Genomic DNA, 20,142 nt, shown 5'->3' on the forward strand with positions numbered 1-20,142 from the left:
TATATGTCCTTGTCTGAGAGGGCACATCTATATGAAATGTGTACTGCAGTTGCCTAATTAGCTCTGCAATAAATGTCTTGGTGTCTACACATGTGGTCCTATTAGTCTGCAGGAAATTAATAAACTCCTCAACAAGTTAGTACTTGTAAATACAAATACTATCCTCCTGCAGGGTTTTTTCATGTGCAGCAGTGCATGTCATGGCATTGTCACAGGTAGGTCTTATCTTACCAATCTCATCTGCTTCTATGAACAGGTCTTTTGCCACCTGGACATGGGAGAGAAGGTCAACATTATATACCTAGACCTTCAAAAGGCTTCTAATCTAGTATTCCATGATATACTTGTGGAAAAATTGGAATATTGTGGGTTTAACTACTCAACAGTTTAATGGGTGGAAAACTGGCTGCATGGTAGGACCCAGACAGGTCTCATGAATGGATTTGTGTTGTCCTGGTAAGAAGTGGCCAGCGGTGTCCCTCAAGGGTCTGTGCTTGAACCAGTGCTTTTCAACATCTTTATCAATGATTGGGAAGTGGGGGTGAAAAGCTTGCTGGCCAAATTTGTGGATGACACCAAGTTATGGGGGAGTGTGGCCATGCCAGAAGATAGTTTGCAGATATAGGTGGACCTGGACAGGCTGGAGAGTTGGGTGGACTGGAACCAGATGAAATTCAATACTCAGAAGCGTAAGGTGCTCCATCTGGGGGCAGACAATCCCCAACATACCTACAGGTTTGATGGTGACAATTCGACTTGCACCACATCCAAAAGGGACCTAGGGGTAGTGATCAACCATCGCATAAACATGAATCGACAATACAATGCTGCAGCCAGCAGGGCAAACAACACGCTGGCATGCATTAACCATTGCATCTCATGCAAAACTAAAGAAGTGATACTCCCACTGTACTCTGCAGTGTTGAGACCGTAGCTGGAGTGCTGCATCCAGTTCTGGGTGCTTCAACAAGGACATGGAAAAACTTGAGAGGGTCCAGAGAAGAGCCACCCATATGATCAGGGACTTGCAAGACATGCCATACGAGGAGGCTGAGGGGGGACTTGGTAGCAGCTTACTGCTACATTGGGGGAGTACATTAAGAATTTGGTGAACAGGTGTTCACCAGAGCACCCCTGGGGAACACCAGGAGCAATAGATACAAACTCCTGGAAGGCCACTTCAGGCTCAATTCTAGGAAAAACTCCTTCACAGTCAGGGTGTCCAGAATGTGGAATAAACTCCCTCCAGTGGTGGTACAGCCATCTACCCTGGATGGCTCCCTCTCTTCAAAGGGAGACTGGACATGGCACCCAGGAGTAATAAACTCTGGTGTGATAAGTGCTGGAGTTTATTGTGTCACATTAATATGCATGTGTAAACATGCCTAGAATGTAGTTCTTTGCTACCTTCATGGCAGAGATAGCCTTTAAAACTCTTAGTTTGCTTATCTCTCATGTTATGCCCTTTAATGTTTTCCATATTGTCTCATATCTCCTGCTGGAGACAAATATATTTTCAAATGTGGCACTATTGAACAAAGACATTTTTAATGCTTCCCTCAATTAAATTGCCATTTCCAAACCAAATCTTTGTGGGAAATTGAAGGGTTTTTATCTTGCTTGTAGTGCAAATCACAATGCAACTAAAATTCTGTACATATTCATGATGTATCTTTAATATGAACAAAGAAATGCACTGTCCCTGATATTTCTGTGCACGGCTCCTTTCATTATTATTCTGAGCAAGCTAATGAACTAGTATTAAGAGTAGTAAGTACTTGTTTCCTCTACTGTGTTTTCTCTCATTAGAAGTGTTTTGCAAATGAGTTAGTCAAGATTTTTTGTTGCATGCTTTTGAGCACACGCACCCTTCTTCAGGCTGAAGAGAAATCAAAGATTGTAGAAGTCCTTTTAGGTAGAAAATAAACTTCCTTTTTTCACAGGGGAGATAGAAGCTGAAAGTGTATTCCTCTGGGTTTGAGAGTCCTTTTGTGAGAATGTTGCTCTGTGATGTGCAGATTAGGTTGTCTTCATCCCTGGAGGTGTTCAATGCTAGAGGCAGCTAGAGAGGCCAAAAATCCTTCTTTCTTGTTTAGCAACAAATTTTATATTTCCAAATGGCTCAAATATGATATCTTCCATGTTTCAGGGATCAATTTTATAGCCATGTTGGTCTGGGAAAAAAGAGATACACCAAGCTCTTGGATCAGAGGTGATATCTTTTATTAGACCAACTAAATAGTAGCAAAAAAAGGTCTTTTGTTGCAAGCTTTTGGGCACGTGCACGATTCTTCAGGCTGAGGAGAAACCAAAGATTAACTGAATCTGTACACTTACCACGGAGCTGACAGCCAATTCTAGCCCCTGCTTACCCAGATGGTGGTTTTTGAATCTACAGATCCAACTTCCTAGCAAAGTGCTCCAACCACCAGGCTAGGAGAGAAGCACTGATGAGAATCTTCTCTAGCTCACATTTTGAAACTGGACCACTGGGCATCCAGGGAGGCAAAATATCCATGGCCAGAATGAGGGTGGTTTGGATACTGTTCTAGATGGGAAGAGGCCCTTGGTTTTGCCCCTTCTCTCCATATGGCTTTTCTGTGCCTTGCATTTAATAATCCTTTTTATGAAATGAAATTTTTCCTGCCTTACTGGTGGGCAGGGGACATAGCCCTCTCTTTTCCAAAGCAGTGTCCATATCACTGTGGCCAGAAACAGAAATTGCCAAATGATGCAGATCAACTGTGCTGGGATATGTCCCAGCACAGCTGATCCACTTTATTATGCGAAACACGCTTTGCCTGCTGTCCTGCCCATTGATACTATGGGATGATGGATGATGTGTTTTTCCAGGACTTGAGGGATCCTGTGTATGCCAGGAATTCCTGCACAGGATTGGGCTCAACAAGCTCTGCAACTGCCTGCCCAGCTTTCCTCCTTACAGACCTGCACCCCGGAGATCCCAGGGCCATATCTGTAAGTGGGCAAACCTCAAATTTCCTCACTTACAGAGATGTGCCATAAGATTCCCCAGGTTGCCTCCTGGTAAGCAAAAGCTGAGCAAGTACTCCCAGGGCTTAAGGGGAGTCCCTCAAGCCCCTGAAGCCCCTGCCTGAGGCAGTTAGGAAGGGCAAGCAGCTCAGGGCTACCCACAAACAGGAGACTGCTGCTAAATAGCAGCACAGATTAATGGCACCTTTGTCATGCCCACACATTTTGGGCATGTGGCACAACAAGGGTCATGGACATTGGTTTGCTTGGTCTTTGTGCTGCTACAGAAATTTTTATGGTGGCATAAAGGCAATGAATGATATCTGTTTCCATCCTGATTCACCCTCCTTCTGGCTTGTTTTTCCCTCCTGGTCCCAAATATCTTGCTCTCCTTGTTAGGAGTCAGGGCAGCAGGATAGCTAATTTGCCCTCAGCTGGCCCTGGTTACCTGAATGGGCCTGTCTGCCAGCTGCCTGCAATGGGCATGGATGCCTCAAGCATCAGCTCTTTCATTGCCCAGCAAGTTACTGTATAGGACAAGTGTTTCTGTCTAGCTCCAGACTGCTGTGGCCTGGTCCTTGGTTTCCTGGTTCCTGCCCGCATTTTCCTAATTCCCCGGCTTCCTGGCTCTATCACTCTATTCCTGTTCTTGCTCTCATCTTGTTGGTTCCTAGTTCTTGCCTGCTGACTTTTAGTTTCAAATTTTGGTCCAGACTCTTTTCTTCTAGGCTGACTTGCTGGCTTCTTCTCCTTTTGCTCCAGGCTGCAGTTTAAACCCCTGTGTTCTGAAAGCTGGCTCCCGCGGGGCTCGGGGCTTTAGTTTGATGATTACTCATGTCTCAAGTTTTGTAAAACTACCTGCCTCAGATTCTCTTGGGTAGTGACACTTACTTCTTGATCTTGTCTATTCACCTGATCACCTGGGTTGTGATCCTCTTGGGTCAATCCCTGACTGCCCATGTTCTGGTTGTAACATTGATGCTCCTGGCTTGTCAGCTTCAGAAAGAGAAGGGTCTGGGTAGTGTCCAACTTAGGGTTAGAGAAAATTGCCAGAAAGTGGGAGATGCATCTTCACACTTTCTTTGGGTGAGGGGCTTAGAACGTGCGTCTCCCGCTTTTTGAGCAAATGTCCTAACCATAAGGTTATTGGGATAAAAGGTAGGAAGGCTTTCCCCCTCTAATGGTAAATACTTGCTAGTTGTGTTTTTTCTGTGACTAAACGTTTGGGACTTGTTCTACATGATTCTCTTCTACTCCAGAGCCCAGACAGGCCAAGTTTAGAAGGCTTAACATGTTCTGAAAGGACTGGCTTAGTTATGCAAGTACAAATGGAATCTAAATTTTGTACGAGTGCCAACAATTGAGCTTTCATGGCACATAAAGGTAAAACAGGATTTCTCTTTGTGTTAGATCAGGGATGAGCAAAAGATGGCTTATGGGATGGATCTGGCTCACTGAGGGGATTTTGTCTGGCCCACAGTGGGTCCCTTAGTCCTGCCTGACCCAGGCAGCTCGAGCTGTGGCTGGTCCCACCACCTCTGGGCACACAGTGGGGATGGGGTGGCATGGCAGCTGGACTCAATTTCCTGGCAGCTCTGGTGGCAGTGATTCCTTCTGGCTACCGCTGCTGGACTCAGCCCCTCTGTGTGGGCACCTTGGCCCATCCACCCACACCTACCACTGAGGGGCAGGACTGCACAGGCCAGACAGCTGGGGTGGGACCATGGGTAAGCAGTGAGCAGTGTCCAGGAGTGAGACAGGTGACTGGGGGTAGGGAGACCCCAGGATTTTGGGGTGGTAACAGTGTGGGACTGGGGCTGGTGCCTGGGGCAGAGTTGTGATCCACTGTCCACACACCTCTGTGACAGGAGCCAGCTCCATGGGCAGGGGAATGCAGGGAGCAGATCGTGGCTCTGCCACAGCTCTGGCCCCACACTGTCCATGGAGAACAGCTGGGACACAAATGGGCAGGCAGACAGGATAGGACCATGGGCAGGCAGGCAGGTGTGTGAAGGGCTGGGGCTGGGACCTTGGATGGTGACAGCATGGGGTCGGGGCCAGGGCTGGGACAGAGCCATGATCTACTCCCTGCACGCCCCTGTCCATGGAACCGGTGCCTGTCGCAGGGGTGTGTGAGCAGCGGATTGGTGCTCTGCCCTGGGCCCTGGCTCTGTGCTGTCACCGTCTCATGACTCTGCTCCATGATCCCAGCCTTACCCACTCCGCCTATGCCTGACCATTGCTTCCCACCCACCACCCCACATAGGTAGTTTTGGTAAGTTGTTGCGTGGGTGGGGAGGGGCACACAACAGCTCAGCAAAATTACCTATGTGGTCTGTGGACTCAATTAATTGCCCACCCCTGTGTTAGATGTTACTCTGTTCAACTAAGAAAGGCCTACATTCCTGTAGTGACCTGAACCTGACCTGCTCTTTGATGCACTGAATATGTGACTCTCATCATGCACCACCTGAGTTCAACCAGATCAGAAATCAGGATGCAAGTGCAGCCCACAGGGGAGAATGGAGCCACTAGGCATCCCAGCTACAACTGCCAGGAGGAACTGTGGCAGTGCAGGTGAACACAGATTAGAAGCAGATTGACTTGAAATGGTTTCATCTGATTCAAACAAACCAAAATATAATATTTTGATTTGGGTGACCCCAACCTGAAACTAAATATTTTAGAGAATATTTCTTGACACACAATGAAGATTTCAGCAAAAATTGTTTTTTAAAATTTCTGGATTTTGAAAGCTGCATAATCCTGCAGGGGGAGGAAGGAGGTTTTAAATGATATTTCCTGACTAGCTCTTTAAATAATACCAATTTCTATTCTGTTAGTTCAATGTAAATCAAGTAAACCTCCACAAAACAATAGGCTGATCCTGGATTTATAGCACTGTGGTAAAGGGAAGAATTTAGCTATTAAAATATAATATTTTCAGTGTCATAAAATAATTACACTGAGTGCTAGTCTTCACATTGAACTGATTTGAAATTTCAACACCAGGCAAAGTAACTGAGCAATGTTTAGTTATGGCAATCAGCGTCATCACCAGCCTAACTTCTCACGTCAGATTTATGTGAAGTTTGTTTGTCTAACTAAACAATAGGCTTGGGCTTATTCATTCATATTCGTAGACCTGCTCTGCACATGTCTTATCATAGCACATGACGAAGTAAACACTTGCTCACAAAAGCTTATACATCTCTTATTGGTTTATAAGGTGCATCTCTATTCTGCTTCCTGCCTGATTGCAGATTAAAATGGCGAACTACTTCTCTCTACACCATACGTGATTACTTCATTCTTTTTGTTAATTATTAATGAAGGCCTCTGCACGTTGGTTTTGGAATAGGGCCTTATCTTATCACAAAATACAGTGTCACTGCAAGGCACAGGCCTGAAAAACCCAGCAAGCAAAAATTACATACAAATACTTTTAAGATCTTCCAGTCAAATCATAACAAGAAGCTAACACTTTTGAGAATTAACTGAAGCTGTGGGTAAAAAGTTATTTGCCACAGAAAAAAAGATTGTTTGCGTGAGAAAACCTGGGAACATATCTAAGTCTTTTACAAGGTGATCTTCAAATAAAAAGGTAAGAAAAGATTCAGTCTCTTTTTACTGTTTTAATGTGGATTACTGATTTTGTAATGGATTTTTCAAAGGAAATCAAATCAAATAATAGGAATCAAGCTAAACTAGGTTCAAAACATACTTCCTCATGCTCGAAATGGCATCTGAGGAAGGGTTTTGGTTTTCCAGGTGTATTACCACCTATAGCTTTAAATATATGTGTACACACAGACACACACACACACACACACACTATGAACAGTCACATATGGGACCTGGAAAGTATGATGGTATATTAATCTATCATTCACTTTTCAGCTTTAACTTAGGCTCTGAGCCTGTTAAAAGAAATGCTTGAGTGTGTCAGTGTCTGTCAATACTAGTCACTTTAAGTGTCCTGGGAAACACTTGGAAACTATGCTGATTAGTGTACAGAAGAACCTCTATAGAACAGAACACACCGAGCCCCAGTGTCTATAGAGTAGGGTTCTATAAATGTTCAAGGGTCATTTCACATCTGGGGTCAGCACAGGACTGAAGCCCTAGCGCTCCCTCTGTGATTTTTGCATTACTCGTATTCATTCTTCATTCATGGAGCAACAAGGAAGATCCTGATATCCCATAAGCTAATATTACCTTACAGCCAGTTGCTGACACAGAACTTTAAAAATTGCCTTCAAGTTTAATATTCATTCCTAATTAATATTCGTTTAGCCTTGATCCTCCATTGTTCTGGACATTTACCTCAGTAGACAAGGAGTGCAAACTGGATGTACATGCCACAAAACTGCAATGGAAGCATTTGCAGTGATGTTAATAACTGCATGGTAACTGAGAATCAGGCTGGATTTAATTTATATACAAATGCAGACTACCAGAGCGAGGATATCCCTAGCCTTTTCCTTTGAATTTAACATGTGGAGAAACAGTCCTAGCATCAACAATGCCCACAAATTTAGTGCTAAATTTATTCTTTTAAAAACTATGAAATATTTTATTCATATGAGTTGCCCATATAGCTATGAGAATATTGAAACACCATAGCTGAACATTAAAAAAAAAATCATTTTGGGTCAATCTGAAACGTACTGTTCATCCAGATTTGAAATGGTTTAGATTTGGAATCATTTAATCATTTTTTTTTTTATCTCCATGCATTACAATATAGTCAGTTCCACCCTTCCAACTGTTTTATGGGAACAGTTTTGAAATGAAAAGGTTCATTCTCCCCTCCCCGCCCCCCGCAAACCAAAATTATCATTTCCCCAAACTGCATTTTTTGGTAAATTTATTACTATCAATTAAAAAAAAATCACTTAGCTCTGGGCACAAATAAATTAATGGAAATATATATGGCATGATTGTCTTATGTTTTTATGCTCCTAAGTCCCTATGAAAGTGAAAGATATAGATTTGCTGTCTGAGGATTTACCCATATTACATCTATTAATGCTAAAGACCATTGCATGTAAAATAGTCAGAATTTGCAAGGCCAGAATCAAACCTGGAGCAATTCCATTGTATTCTAAACTGGAACATCTCCTTTTCAGCTGTATAAAACAGACTTTTTACTACCCAAAATAAGAGAGCAAGCATGCACTAATGTGAGATGGAATGCTTTCAAAACACTATTCCCTCCCAACCTCACAACCCAAAGCTCTTGTTGAAGATTTTGAATTGTTAAAAAAAATGATTGATGTAGTTTTTACGGTACAATTATAGTAACAGAGAAGGTCTCTGTGTTTGTTTTCTTGTTTAACATGGAAGGGCCTGGTTTCAGGGTTCGTACTTTCCTGAAACACTAAACTGCAGCACAAATATTTAGTGTGGGGAAAGGTGCCACATTCCGTACATTCCTTTAAGGGGTCTGAGCCTTTTAGATGCTATGAATTAATCCCCAGAAGACATGTGCTATTTCCACACTTGCGTGATCAGAAAATTGTTTTTTTGGCATTTAATACAAAACCTTTAAAGGCAGGTCCTTAATGTAAATCAGTGAAGTACTCTACTTCTTCAAGAGGAACAAAATAGCCATGCCAGTTTTATTCATTTAATTTTACTGTACTTCTACTTTTTCTATGAAAAATAAAGGACATAGTTGCTGTGGGAAAACCAAAATGTTCACTGCTTGCTAGGCATTTGTACACCTTCCATATTCAGGGCTTTGGTGCCCCAAAATAACATCTATGCAAATGTAAAACACTGCTAACAGGGAAATGTTGTGGCCACAGAAGTGTTCTCTGTTCTTAATTCTTCCTTGAATATAAGGCTTAATTCCCCAATAGTCCTTATACAAATTGCACAATACAAACAAACCAACAATGTTAGGAAACTGGAATGCAGATGTTGGGTGATGCTTCTCAGACAAAGGTCCCATATGACCTTTACTTTGCCTCCTTCAAATGCCAATAATATGGTACTTTATTTAGGGGCTTTAGATGTAGTTGACTTTATGGACTTGAATAAAATATAGAGAAGTTATTTTAGCACATCCTCTTTAATTTGGATCATACATGTAGCCACCTGAAGAGGCAGCCTGTGTGGCATGTCTTTCAGTAGCTGTTAATTTCAGGATCAGTAACACCTCACACAATTCTGCAAATGTTCTTGAATGGGCTGAATAAGAGTTATGATTTTGTGCTTAGAAAGAAAACAACATTGTTTTTTGAAAAGCGAAAGAAAGTACTCTGATGTGTTCCCAGCCCCTCTTGGCATCCCTGTGTGGGCAGAGATAAGGTTAGGTAGTTGCCTTATGTGGGAAGTGTCATCCCACACTGCATTTCTATGGAGTGATGCAGTTTTCTCCTCTGCATTGGAAAGAATTAGTCAGGCTCAGTGCAATTATTTTAAATGACAATAAGTGATTGAACACAGAGTCCTTTAGTCTGCCAGCAGGCTACCGGCAGCATGGAAGATGTACTCTGAGAACGCATATAATTGCAGACAACTAGGAATTATTCTTCCCACCCACGCATGATTATTTTTGTAATGCTGAAAGGCCTTTCCTGGCACATTGAATCTCAACATGTATGTAGCACAGAACATCCAGGGACAGTTTCTTATACTGCAGTGTCTTGTAAAACTAGTAGCAACACGTTACTGTTTTCCTTAGCAATTCAAGTCATGCAGATCCTTTTTAACTATACAATGACTGCTGGATGCCTTTTTTATCCTAGGGCTGAGGAAAAAATGCTTCAATGGATAGCCTGCAGAAATTCATTCTGGTCTCTTTCACTCTCCTTGTTTCACTAACAGGTAGGACACTCCTATAATCCAAGAAATTTCTCATAATGGATACAGTGTATAGTTCAAACTCACCTCACCTCACTTCCTCACCCCCACCCCCCAGTGCCAGATCTGGACTGCAGGACAACTTGCTGCCCAGATCCAGATGCAGTTGTGAGTAAATGGCAGTGTGCGTAGCAACAGCAGTGCTGTGGGTTAATACAGCTGTCCCTCCCCCCCCCCCCCCTGCTGCTAACAGATGTGGCCAATGGGGAGGGGTCTATGCTCCAGATTTCCTTTGCAGGCTGTGTCCCTGCTTGTCCAACTCCTTTACCAGCTATGCTGGCTGTTAGCTTGACACTGTTTTTATAGAATCATTTTAAAGCATTGATAATGACTCCTACAGACCTCTTTAGATTTCTCAACTTTTTAAAAGTTCTGGGAATGGCTTAGTTTATATTTCAAGCCTGACAATACATCATTATTTTGTACCATTAAGGGGTTAGTACCAATTAGGGTAAGAAGAGATGAGGGGACTATAACATCCCTCCTTTAAAAGAAGAAACTATCCTTTCCTATTCCCTTCCCTGAGCTTGGAACTCCCCTCCTCCTCCCTTTTTGCCACTTGGTGAAATAACACATCATGAAAGAAAATCTCAGTGGAAAGCAGCAGGAGATGTTATAATTGTCTGGGATATTCCTGAGGTTCCTGGCATTTTTTCCAGTAAGTGGAGGAATACTGGGTGCTGGTCAGAGAATTGTCCAAGCTGGTTAACTCCTAGCTATCTCAATCTCTTTTGTCTATGGCTAGGTAAAGACAGTCAAAAAGCCCAAGGCTGCATTGATTCAGTTTTTGCAGGTTAGTCTAAGATACAGAGATTAAATTGAAACAGAAGAGAGCAGACATTTACCTTTGATTCAGGAAATGCAGCCACTTGCCTGCAATCGCTCAGGCCAGAAGCTAGGGTGATGCGAGAGCAGGCTCTCTGGCTGTGTGTTCACTTCTACTTCCTGCTGCCCCCAAGGTCTGTGGGGTCAGAATTACAGTGGCAGGACTCTGCAGAGTTGCTTATCAGTGATCACTGCCTCTTCCTGCTTCCAGATACCTTTGGGATTTGTAGTCTACAGTTGCAGCCAGCAGTAAGTTTGAGTGGGGGAAGGGGTGTTTAAGCTGCCTGAGGACAGCCCAGCCCTCCCTTCCCCCCCTAGACTGAGCTGCTTCCCCAGCTGGGCTTGTCTTCCCCCCTTCCCTTGTTAGCCTGCTGTCACTACTTCAGCTAGGGAGCAGAACTTGAGGCCAGCCCTGCTCTCTGGAGCAGACATCATAGCCCAGCTCAGGGCTGGAAAACATGCTGAGATGCTGGGGGACTGTGATTTAACTTGAACCAGGAAGGGGTCTGGGACAGAAGTATCATAAACTGGTTTGACCCAAATCAGTTAAGTCTGATACTATATTTAACCAGGCTTATCTTAAACCAGTTTCAGCCATTCTGAAACTGGTTTATGTGTACCAAGTTTCTGTTTTGTTACAGGTTTAAATCAGTTTCTGATCACTTAAACTGGTTTATGTGTAACTTATGTCCCTAGCCATTAGGTTTATCTATCTCCCCATTGGTTTCATCTAAGGGGAAGGTGTAGAGGATACTGTTTCAAACATACCTTCCTGTTCAGAGAAAATGGGTGACCCTGCAACTTTCTTTTCCTGTCCTGGCCTCAGTCTGGGGTAAGTAGCATTGCCTTGCCAGTTCTCTCTGCCCGTCTGGCTCTTCATACTGAGGAGTAAGTTGAAAGGAAGAGGGCAGTGCAAAGGCTGATCTTTTATGCAACTCCATAGCCAAGACTATAAGATTCAGGGAGTAGGAGATGGAGCATGACTTTGTATTCTTATAGGGCACTCCTCTGGGAGTTCTGGTCCCTGCTTCTTGCGGTTATTTCTATTTTTTGTCTGATGATTCTCCAATATAAAATGCATACATTATTGAAAGGAGCAAGGTCCAGAACCAAGGTCTTACTCTTCCAGCTGAGCACTCTGAATTGCTGGCCTATAAAGTCATGTTCCCACTTGCTTGTTATGCTTGTGACCCCATGACACTTGTATTCTTGTTTGCCCAGTGGCTCAGCTCTAGCAGGATTATATTTAATGGGAAAGGAGCATTCTTGGAAAGTAGGAGGTACAGTTTTAAAACCCATCAGAGTGAGGCAAATATAGAATCCAGTTCTCCCATTTCTTGGGTGTGTGCTTTAACCACTCAACTATCAGGTAAACAGTAGGTATACAACTATGTTTTTGACTGATGGTGGCTGCTGTGCTGTTGTGTTGACTGCTGTGTTGTCATTGTATGTTACGTGGGCCTGGAGCATACTTACCAGACTGGGCCTCTGAGGTAGGGCTCAAGCATTGCCCCACCTCTGTTTTAGATCACAGTAGAAGAGCTTAAGTGGGGCTGAGGTGTCCAGTTGCTCAGAACAGGACAGTTGTTTGGAGGTCTGAGTTGGGGTATGTAGGGTTTTTTTCAGCTATGGATATTTTCAGTCCAACAAATAGGAACTGACCCAGCTACCTTAGAAAAATAGATTTCAATGACATCAACTGGTATTGAACCAGAGACTTCATGGAAAACTGGTGTTTAAGTTATCCAAATAAGCCAGTTGAAATGGTAGTCTGACTTTGGACAACATCCCAGCAACTTCTATTTTTTTTCAATAGTTTACTTGCGTAGTAGGCTCTCTCACCATTTGTCCTATGTCTTTTTTTCTGCCTTTGCAGCACCCATGCTAACCTGGGTGTGTTTTTATTTTGGAGCAAGAGGCTTTTGGGCAGTCATAATACACATTATCAGAAGTTCTAAACAAGCATCATTTCTGTATTTCATATATATTTGTCAGCTATACAGGGCTGAAGACTACAGGTGGGACAGATGAGGGAGTTTATTGGAGATGCCATCAGCTAAAGCAAGGGTAGGATGACTGAGAAAAGGAATAAAAAACCAAGTGTGAGAATAGGGTAGAAGAGAGAGACTGTGAGTGTAGGGGTGAGAGACTGCATGGGGATATGTGGGAAAGCAGGGCAAGTGGTGGATAAGACTATTACAACATTTTTGACAAAATGAAAAATATATGAAAACTTTTCATTTCCAGATGTTTTTCAGTTTTTAAAGATCTTTTTTATAATAAAGCTATGTTTTTACAGGTTTTTATAACCAACACTTAATACACTGTGGTTAAAAAATCCCAATAGTTCTTTGTTTTCCTGACATAAACCTGAAATGTTTTGAAGAAACATGATGTTAAAAACAAATCAAAACAAAATTCATCAAATGTCATTTCCCAACTCGTAGTCATGGTGATTGGGTGCAAAGAGAGGGAGAGTGAAGGAGAGAGGAAGATTTATATGTGGAAGATGGATGTACAAAGGGAAAAAATAGAAAGTGAAAAAAAGAAAGAAAACTTGTAAAGGAAAGTAAAGAAAACTAAACTGAAAACAAAGGAAGTCGGGCAGAGACTAGACACAGAAATTGAAGTAAAAGATAAAAAGCAGGGAAGGTGAGCAATAGATACAGGAAATAAAAATGGGATTGGAAGACTTCTAAAAAATATATCATAGGCTTACAAAAAGAAAGTGAGGACAGCAAGATAATCATATTTTATCCGATCCTATCCTTCATTGGAATACATCTTATTTTGTCATTTACAAAATGGGAGATACATAGTTAGGTGAGGAGAGGGTAGAGGGATAAATGTGTACCTTTTTCACAATCCACTTCCAAAACTCTCTGGCAAGAGAAGGAGCAGATCAGGAAGGGAAAACACCAGTGTTGAGGGGTTGTTCTGTAGGGCTGGGGACAAACATTATACATAAACCAGTTTAAGTGATCAGAAACTGGTTTAAACCTGTAACAGAACAGACATTCAGTACCCATGAACCAGTTTCAAAATGGTTGAAACTGGTTTGAGATAAACTTGTTGAATGTAGTATAAGATGTAACTAATTAAGGTCAAACTGGTTTATATAATGTCTGTCCCAGACCGCTTCCTGGTTTAAGTTAAACCAGACTCCTCCAGCATCCTGGCATATTCTCTGAGCTAGGCTCTCTGCTCCAGCCAAGCCAGGCTGGTCCCACCCCTCTGCTTCCCAGCCAGAGCAGGGGCAGGGAGAGGCAGGGGTCTAGCCAGAGAGGGATTTAATTCCCCCCTCCCTGTGTTACTGGCAGGGACCTGAGCCAGGTCTGCCAGGTGCTCCCCCCTTCCTGCTGCAGCAGCAGGGCACCAAGGCTCCTGAGGCAGTGCAGGGCAAAAAGGAAGGTTAGTCTTCCCTCTACCTGCACTGGCAACTGGATCTGCTTGCCACTGCACTCACTTGCTATGGGGGAATAAGCCCCCTGCTGTCACCTCCGCCAGATGCCAGAGGGAGGGGAAATAAACTTGTTCCTGCCTGTCTGGCCTTGCCCCCACCCCGCCACTGATGCAGGAGAGGGCAGGGCCTTTGGGGGCAGCAGCCCCTGGCATAATGTCAGGGAGTGCCAGCCTCTTCCTGGTGAGGTCACTGTGCTATGGGGCTGGGCAGATTTGCAGTGTGCTGTGTGTGGCAGTATCAGTGTCTGGATAGACCCAGAGCCCTCCTAACTCCCCCAGTACTGCAGTGTTCCTCAGCAGCTTCCCTTAGCTGGAGCACGGCTCCCTGCCAGGAAGGGGATTGTGCTTGGGGAAATGCCCCCATCATAGTTACTCCCCACTCACTGCTCCAGTGGCTGGGTGGGGGCAGGCCAGCCGCTTCCTGCAGGGCCTCTGAGGGAGTGGGGGGCAGCAAGTGGGGTTACTCCCTGCTCTGCTCCTAGGGCACCACAACTGGGTTTGCCCACCCGGCTGCAGCTACTGCTTGGTTTCTGCTTGGGGCAGCATCCAGCAGAATAAGCCCCCTCCTGCTGGCACATGCCACACAGCTTAGAGGGAATGCTGGCCCTTGGCACTGAATTTTTGTACAGAAGAAATACTTTGTATTTGTGCAAGAATATCATAATATCCATTATAGTATATTAGGCTCTGAGCACAGACCGAGTCTGCCCACTGCTTGCTTTGCAGCCACCACTTGGTCTGTGCTTGGGGCCAGCCGCCTCCCAGCAGGAGGGGGCATATTCCCCCAAGCACAGACTGAGTGGTGGCTGTGGCTGGGCCAGGCAGACTCAGTTGCGGTGCCCCAGGGGCAGAGTGGGGAGTAACCCTACCCTCTTCTCCCCACCAGAGGCCTTGCAGGTCATGTCTGGACCTGCCTGGCCACTGGAGCAGTGAGGGGGGAATGATTGTGCCGGGGGCAGCAGGCCCCATCCTTGTTTCCCCAAGCACGAGCCCCATCCTGGCAGGGGCTGCCCTGAGGTTGAGGGAAACTGCTGCGAAGCACAGTGGCACTGCGAAGCAGGAGGTTGGGAGGTCTCTGGCCCTCTCTGGATGCTGGTGCTGCTGCACGCAGCTCTTCCAGCCCTGCACCACACCTGCTGGGAATGGGCTCTCACTCCCCAACATTATGACAGGGGCTTCTGCCCCCATCAAAGGTCCTTGTTATTCCGCCACAGGGAACAAGTATGGTGGCAACAGTTGGCAGACCGAGCTGTCAGTGGGGTAGAAGAGCGACTAACCCTCCTCCCTGCCCCTCTTTGCTTCAGGGGATATGGTGCCCCACTGTTGCAGCAGTGAGTGGGGAGCACCCGGCAGACATGGCTTGGGTCCCTGCCAGTGGCACAGGGAGGGGGGAATTAGACCCCTCTCCAGCCAGTTCAGCCTGGACTGGCCACATGCTCCCAATGCACTTTCCTGCAGCCGAGGGCTGGCTCTAGTGCCCCTGGTGCCTGGTATGAGCAACTGCAAGTATGTGCTCACAGTTCCTCAGTCCAGAGAAAAAGTTTGTCCTGTTACAATCCTGTTCAACCTAGGTAGTTTAGACTACCTTGCAAAGGTTGAATCAATTCAGACTCCAGCTTTTTGAAAGTCTGTACCTAGCCTAGCAAAATATTTCCCATCACTGTGGCCATCATGTACCCTTGGCAGCATTCCCTCCAAGCTGGGCAGCGTGCACAGGTGTGCCTGACAGCATGGCATGAGTGCACCTGTGTGGCTGTGCACACCATACAACTTAGAAAGCTGACCTTTGGCACTGAGTTTTTGTACATAAGAAATACTTTGTATTTGTGCAAGAACGTCATAATATCCATTATAGTACATTTGTATGAGAGAGTAAAGAATGCAAAGTCATAAAATCATTAGATAGTAATTAAAAGATTAGATGGCTGGATTTCAGGAACAGAACAACAAACTTAGATGTAAGTGAAAGTTCTTGTTTTGAACTTTGGACAGTTTCATCCTTTGGTAAACATTTAGTGATATGTTTCATGCAACTTAAAGATTTACTAGCCTGATTCTGTTATTCTAAAATGAAGGGACAGAGTGATTTCATGAAGAGGCTAGAATTTTATACAGGGTCTACAAGCACATCTGCTGTAGCTTTACACTCACACACCACAAGCCACAAAATGCTCACTAGTACCATAACACTGAAGACATTTATTAAAGAAGACCTACATCCTTGTAAACTAAAATGTTCCATGAGAAGAGAACAGAAGAGACCAAAGATACTTTGGGGAATCTGTAGGCACCACAATTAAAGATGTCTGGGGAACTTCATTTATGACAAATATTATGAAAGAAAAATTCAGTTTGCAAAGAATGCTGATTAGTTTAGGATCTGAAAGAGTATAAAAATATGTTATTTGAGCTAGCTCACAAATTTGTGGACAATAAATAAAAAATCAGGACTGCTAAACTGGTATCTGTGCCAGAGGCAGGGATTTTATATAACCCTAAATACTATCACAAACTGGCATCTAATGATCCATAACTTTTGTATATATATTTCACTTTCAGCCTTAGTTTAGACATTCAGAATGGTCCAAATAAGTTTTAAAATGTTCATTTGGGGCAGGGGGGCTAAAGATCTGGAATGTCTGAGGCTAAGTACATTGAAAAAGCCCAAGTCTGAATCAATTCAATCTTTGCAGGTTGGTTTAACTCGTGTAGATTAAGCAGGCAAGCAAGTGAACAGACATTCACTTCTGATTCTAGAAATGCAGCCACATACCTGCAGTGGCTCAGGCCAGACACCAGGGGGGCATTGAGGGGGGTGCATGGCCAGACCCTAGCAGGCTGAGTATGACTGGGGAGGGGTTTAAATACCTACGCTGGTCTGCATGGTCCTCAGTCAGGGTATGCCTGGAGGGGAAAGTGGGAAGCAGCCCCGCCAGACATTTCCAACCAACCCATCTTGCTGCTTGAGCAGTGGGGGCTGTGGCCAGCCCCAGCAGCAGCATGAAGTGAACCCCAACTCATTTCAGGTTGATGTCAGGGCTGGCCATGTGCCCTGCCACTTGAGCAGTGAGTGGGGCAAAATGCTTGACAGGGCTGCTGCGTCTTTGCTTGGCAGACCCCGGCTAGGGTCCATGCCAGTGAGACAGGGGAAGTGCGGGGGGAATTAAACCCTGCTCCATCTCCCCTTTCAATTCAGGCTGCTGCTGGGCTGGCCATGCACCCAGGGCTGCTATGCTTCTGCCAGGCAGACCTGAATGAGATCCCCAGGAGTGGAAAGGGAAGGAGGGAGGGGGGAATAAACCTCCTCTCTGCCCCCTTCACTTTAGGGGGCCATGCTGGGCTAGCTATTTAACAGATGGGCAGGGCTAGCCCTGCCCCTGGAGCAGACAGCATAGCTAAGCCCAGGACTGCAAAGCATGCTGGGATGCTGCAGGACTCTGATTTAACTTAAATCAGGAAGGGGTCTGGGACGGAAGTTCCATAAACCAGTTTGATCTCAATCAGTTAAACTTGGTTGAATGTAGTATCAAACTTATCTCAAGCTGGTTTTGGCCATTTTGAAACTGGTTTATGTGCCCTGACCTTCTGTTCTCTTAGGGTGCTTGTACATGTGATAGAGGTTTAGTCCTTAGGGTTGCATTCTATGCCCCCTAAATTGAAACAGTGGGTTCTTAATTGAAATGTAGGGGTTTTATTTTTCTGTCCCAATCCCTTTTTTTTGGACAGAGCCTGCCTGTGGCTGAGGGCAAGCTGCCAGTGGGCCAAGTGGCCCCTGAGCTGTGGAGGCCCCCAGTCCTTCCCTTTGTGGTGGCATTGCCCCCCAGGGCTGCCTGGCTGCACTGCTAGTGGGCTGCGTGCTGCCCCAGCATAGAGGCAGCACCTGGCCCAATCCAACTCTTCTCCAACCCAGTTCTGGGGCAGCACCTGGCCCGTTAGCAGCTTCCCTGGGGAGCCCCCAGGGGCCGTGCCACCACAGAGAGAAGGACTGGGTCCTCTCACAGCTCAGGGGCTGCTCAGCCTGCCAGCAGCTTGCCCCCTGGCCATGGGAGAGGTGGGTAATTCTCTGCTGAAAAAAGAAAAAAATGTTCAGGCCTCTCGCCACTTCTGCCTTCAGCAGGCACCTTGCTCAAGGAACCTGCCCACTTCTCCCACAGCTGAGGGGGCAAACTGACTAATAGCTGCAACGCATCATTGCAAACTAAACTACATCGGGATGTAGTTTAGTTTGCAGTGATGCAAGCTCATTTAAAACCCCCAAAGTCTTGCATGTTTACAGTGTGACACAAAGTGACATTTTCATCATGTGTACATGGTAATGGCATCACATGGACAAGTGCCTTTACAGGTTTAAACCAGTTTCTGATCCTTTAAACCAGTTTATGTGTAACTTCTGTCCCTCGGCTGAGTGTTTTACAGTATTACAGATCAACAGGTACAATAACAATGTGTAACAAGGGTAGCTGCTATCAGGAGAAATGCACTGTTTGCTGAAAGGTGATCTGTGGTGTGTTATCTGATTTGAGAATTAGGAATAGAAATAAATTTTAATTTTGACTGAAAGTTCTTAGCTTAGATATATTTAGGAGATTACTGTGCAGAGGAAAATAATACAATGGAAACTTGCAAAGGTAACCTCTATGGCACTTCCTGTGAACATGAATAAATGCAGATTATCATACAACAGGAAGTTATGTACCCCATCAGAATAGTCATATTCTCAAAGAAGATATGACTGTTCTATAAATATGTCAGAGGCCAAACTCCTAGAGGAAAATGTTATGTATGCTTCAGGACACAAGAACAAATAGGTATATATTGGACATGAATAAATTTAGATTGGTAATTAAAAGGTTTTAAAAATCAGAGCAGAGGGATTCTGAATCAGCCTTCTAATAAGAGTACTGGGAGCAAATAATCGAGATACCTTTAAGTTGGAGCTTGATAACATTTTTTGAAAGAGATTGTATGATGCGGTTGTCAGCAATAGCAGGGGGATAGGTTTGATGACCCAGGAAATCCTTTCAGCCTTGTGCTCATAAAACCAAACCTATTTGTACAGAATCTTTTATTCCTATAACTCCTTCTACTGTCTTCCTATGGGAGAACTGGCAGAAAAAATATATAATGTACTTTTTTCAATTGATAATATTATGTTGCCATATCGCAGACGGAAAGTAAATAATTCTCAGGTTAAGAATAGGGTGTGTTTTTATTACTGGTCAGTTGGTGCTTGGGTCCCTAATCAAAATTCAGATATTGTGCCCTCTATTTCCCCTTCCTGGTACAGTAGAAAAGTCATAGAGAAAGTGGCCTTACATAGTCTGTTAGTATCAGAATATCTTCTGAATAACTTGCTTAAAATGAAGAATTGATCTTTGTCTGAATTATAGAGATTCTGGGAATTACCTCATAATTATACAGGGTTTAAATGCCTTTTCTGTTTTGTTTGAAAAAAATAGCATATTCTCCCAAACTGATAGTGTACAAAATACAATTTCAGAGAATTTATAAGAAAAACAATTAAGTGTTGAGTTTAAATAAACTTAAACTGGGTTTTAAAGATTTCTGTCATCATTTATATCAGTCCTTTTTTTTTTTTGTCCTGAATAGTCTTACCATTGGAATAAGAAACATTTCAAACTTTTGACAGAATTGAAAAAAATTGAAATCTCATGAGTGTTTGCAGAAATTGGGCTTTAAGGGTGCCTGCAGATGTATGGAATGCCTGCTCCAATGTGCTGCCGGGTGTGCTAATTAACATGCTCCAGCAGCCTTGGTGTCTCATATATTTAGCATCCCTGGACTTCAAAATGGTGGTGGGGGCATTTTAAATAAAGCTCATCAAACAAATTTTAGTTAAAGAACATCTGATGCCATTTTGAAGTGTGGGATAATGAGTACCTGAAATTCTGTGGATGCTTTAATTAAAGGGCTCCTGAAGCCTCTTTAGAGGACCCCTCCACCCACCCCCAGAACATGTGTAAAGACACC

At 44.2% G+C, this 20,142-nt stretch overlaps 1 protein-coding gene across 2 annotated transcripts in view; it reads left to right on the forward strand.

Moving 5' to 3' along the window:
* Nucleotides 1–6,235: 6,235 nt before the first annotated feature.
* The window catches only part of IGSF5 (immunoglobulin superfamily member 5), a 70,975-nt gene continuing 57,068 nt past the window's right edge, over nucleotides 6,236–20,142 (forward strand). Inside the window, exons 1-2 of one of the 2 annotated variants that reach the window (XM_019528960.1) lie at nucleotides 6,236–6,595; nucleotides 9,750–9,828. In XM_019528960.1, the coding sequence (XP_019384505.1) occupies nucleotides 9,771–9,828 (58 nt within the window). In that variant the 5' untranslated portion in view covers nucleotides 6,236–6,595; nucleotides 9,750–9,770. The remainder of the gene's footprint in view (nucleotides 6,596–9,749; nucleotides 9,829–20,142) is intronic. The other variant, XM_019528961.1, reaches the window with a different exon arrangement.

The sequence above is a fragment of the Crocodylus porosus genome, unplaced genomic scaffold, assembly GCF_001723895.1.
Source record: "Crocodylus porosus isolate Cpor-Errol unplaced genomic scaffold, CroPor_comp1, whole genome shotgun sequence".
Taxonomy (NCBI): domain Eukaryota; kingdom Metazoa; phylum Chordata; order Crocodylia; family Crocodylidae; genus Crocodylus; species Crocodylus porosus.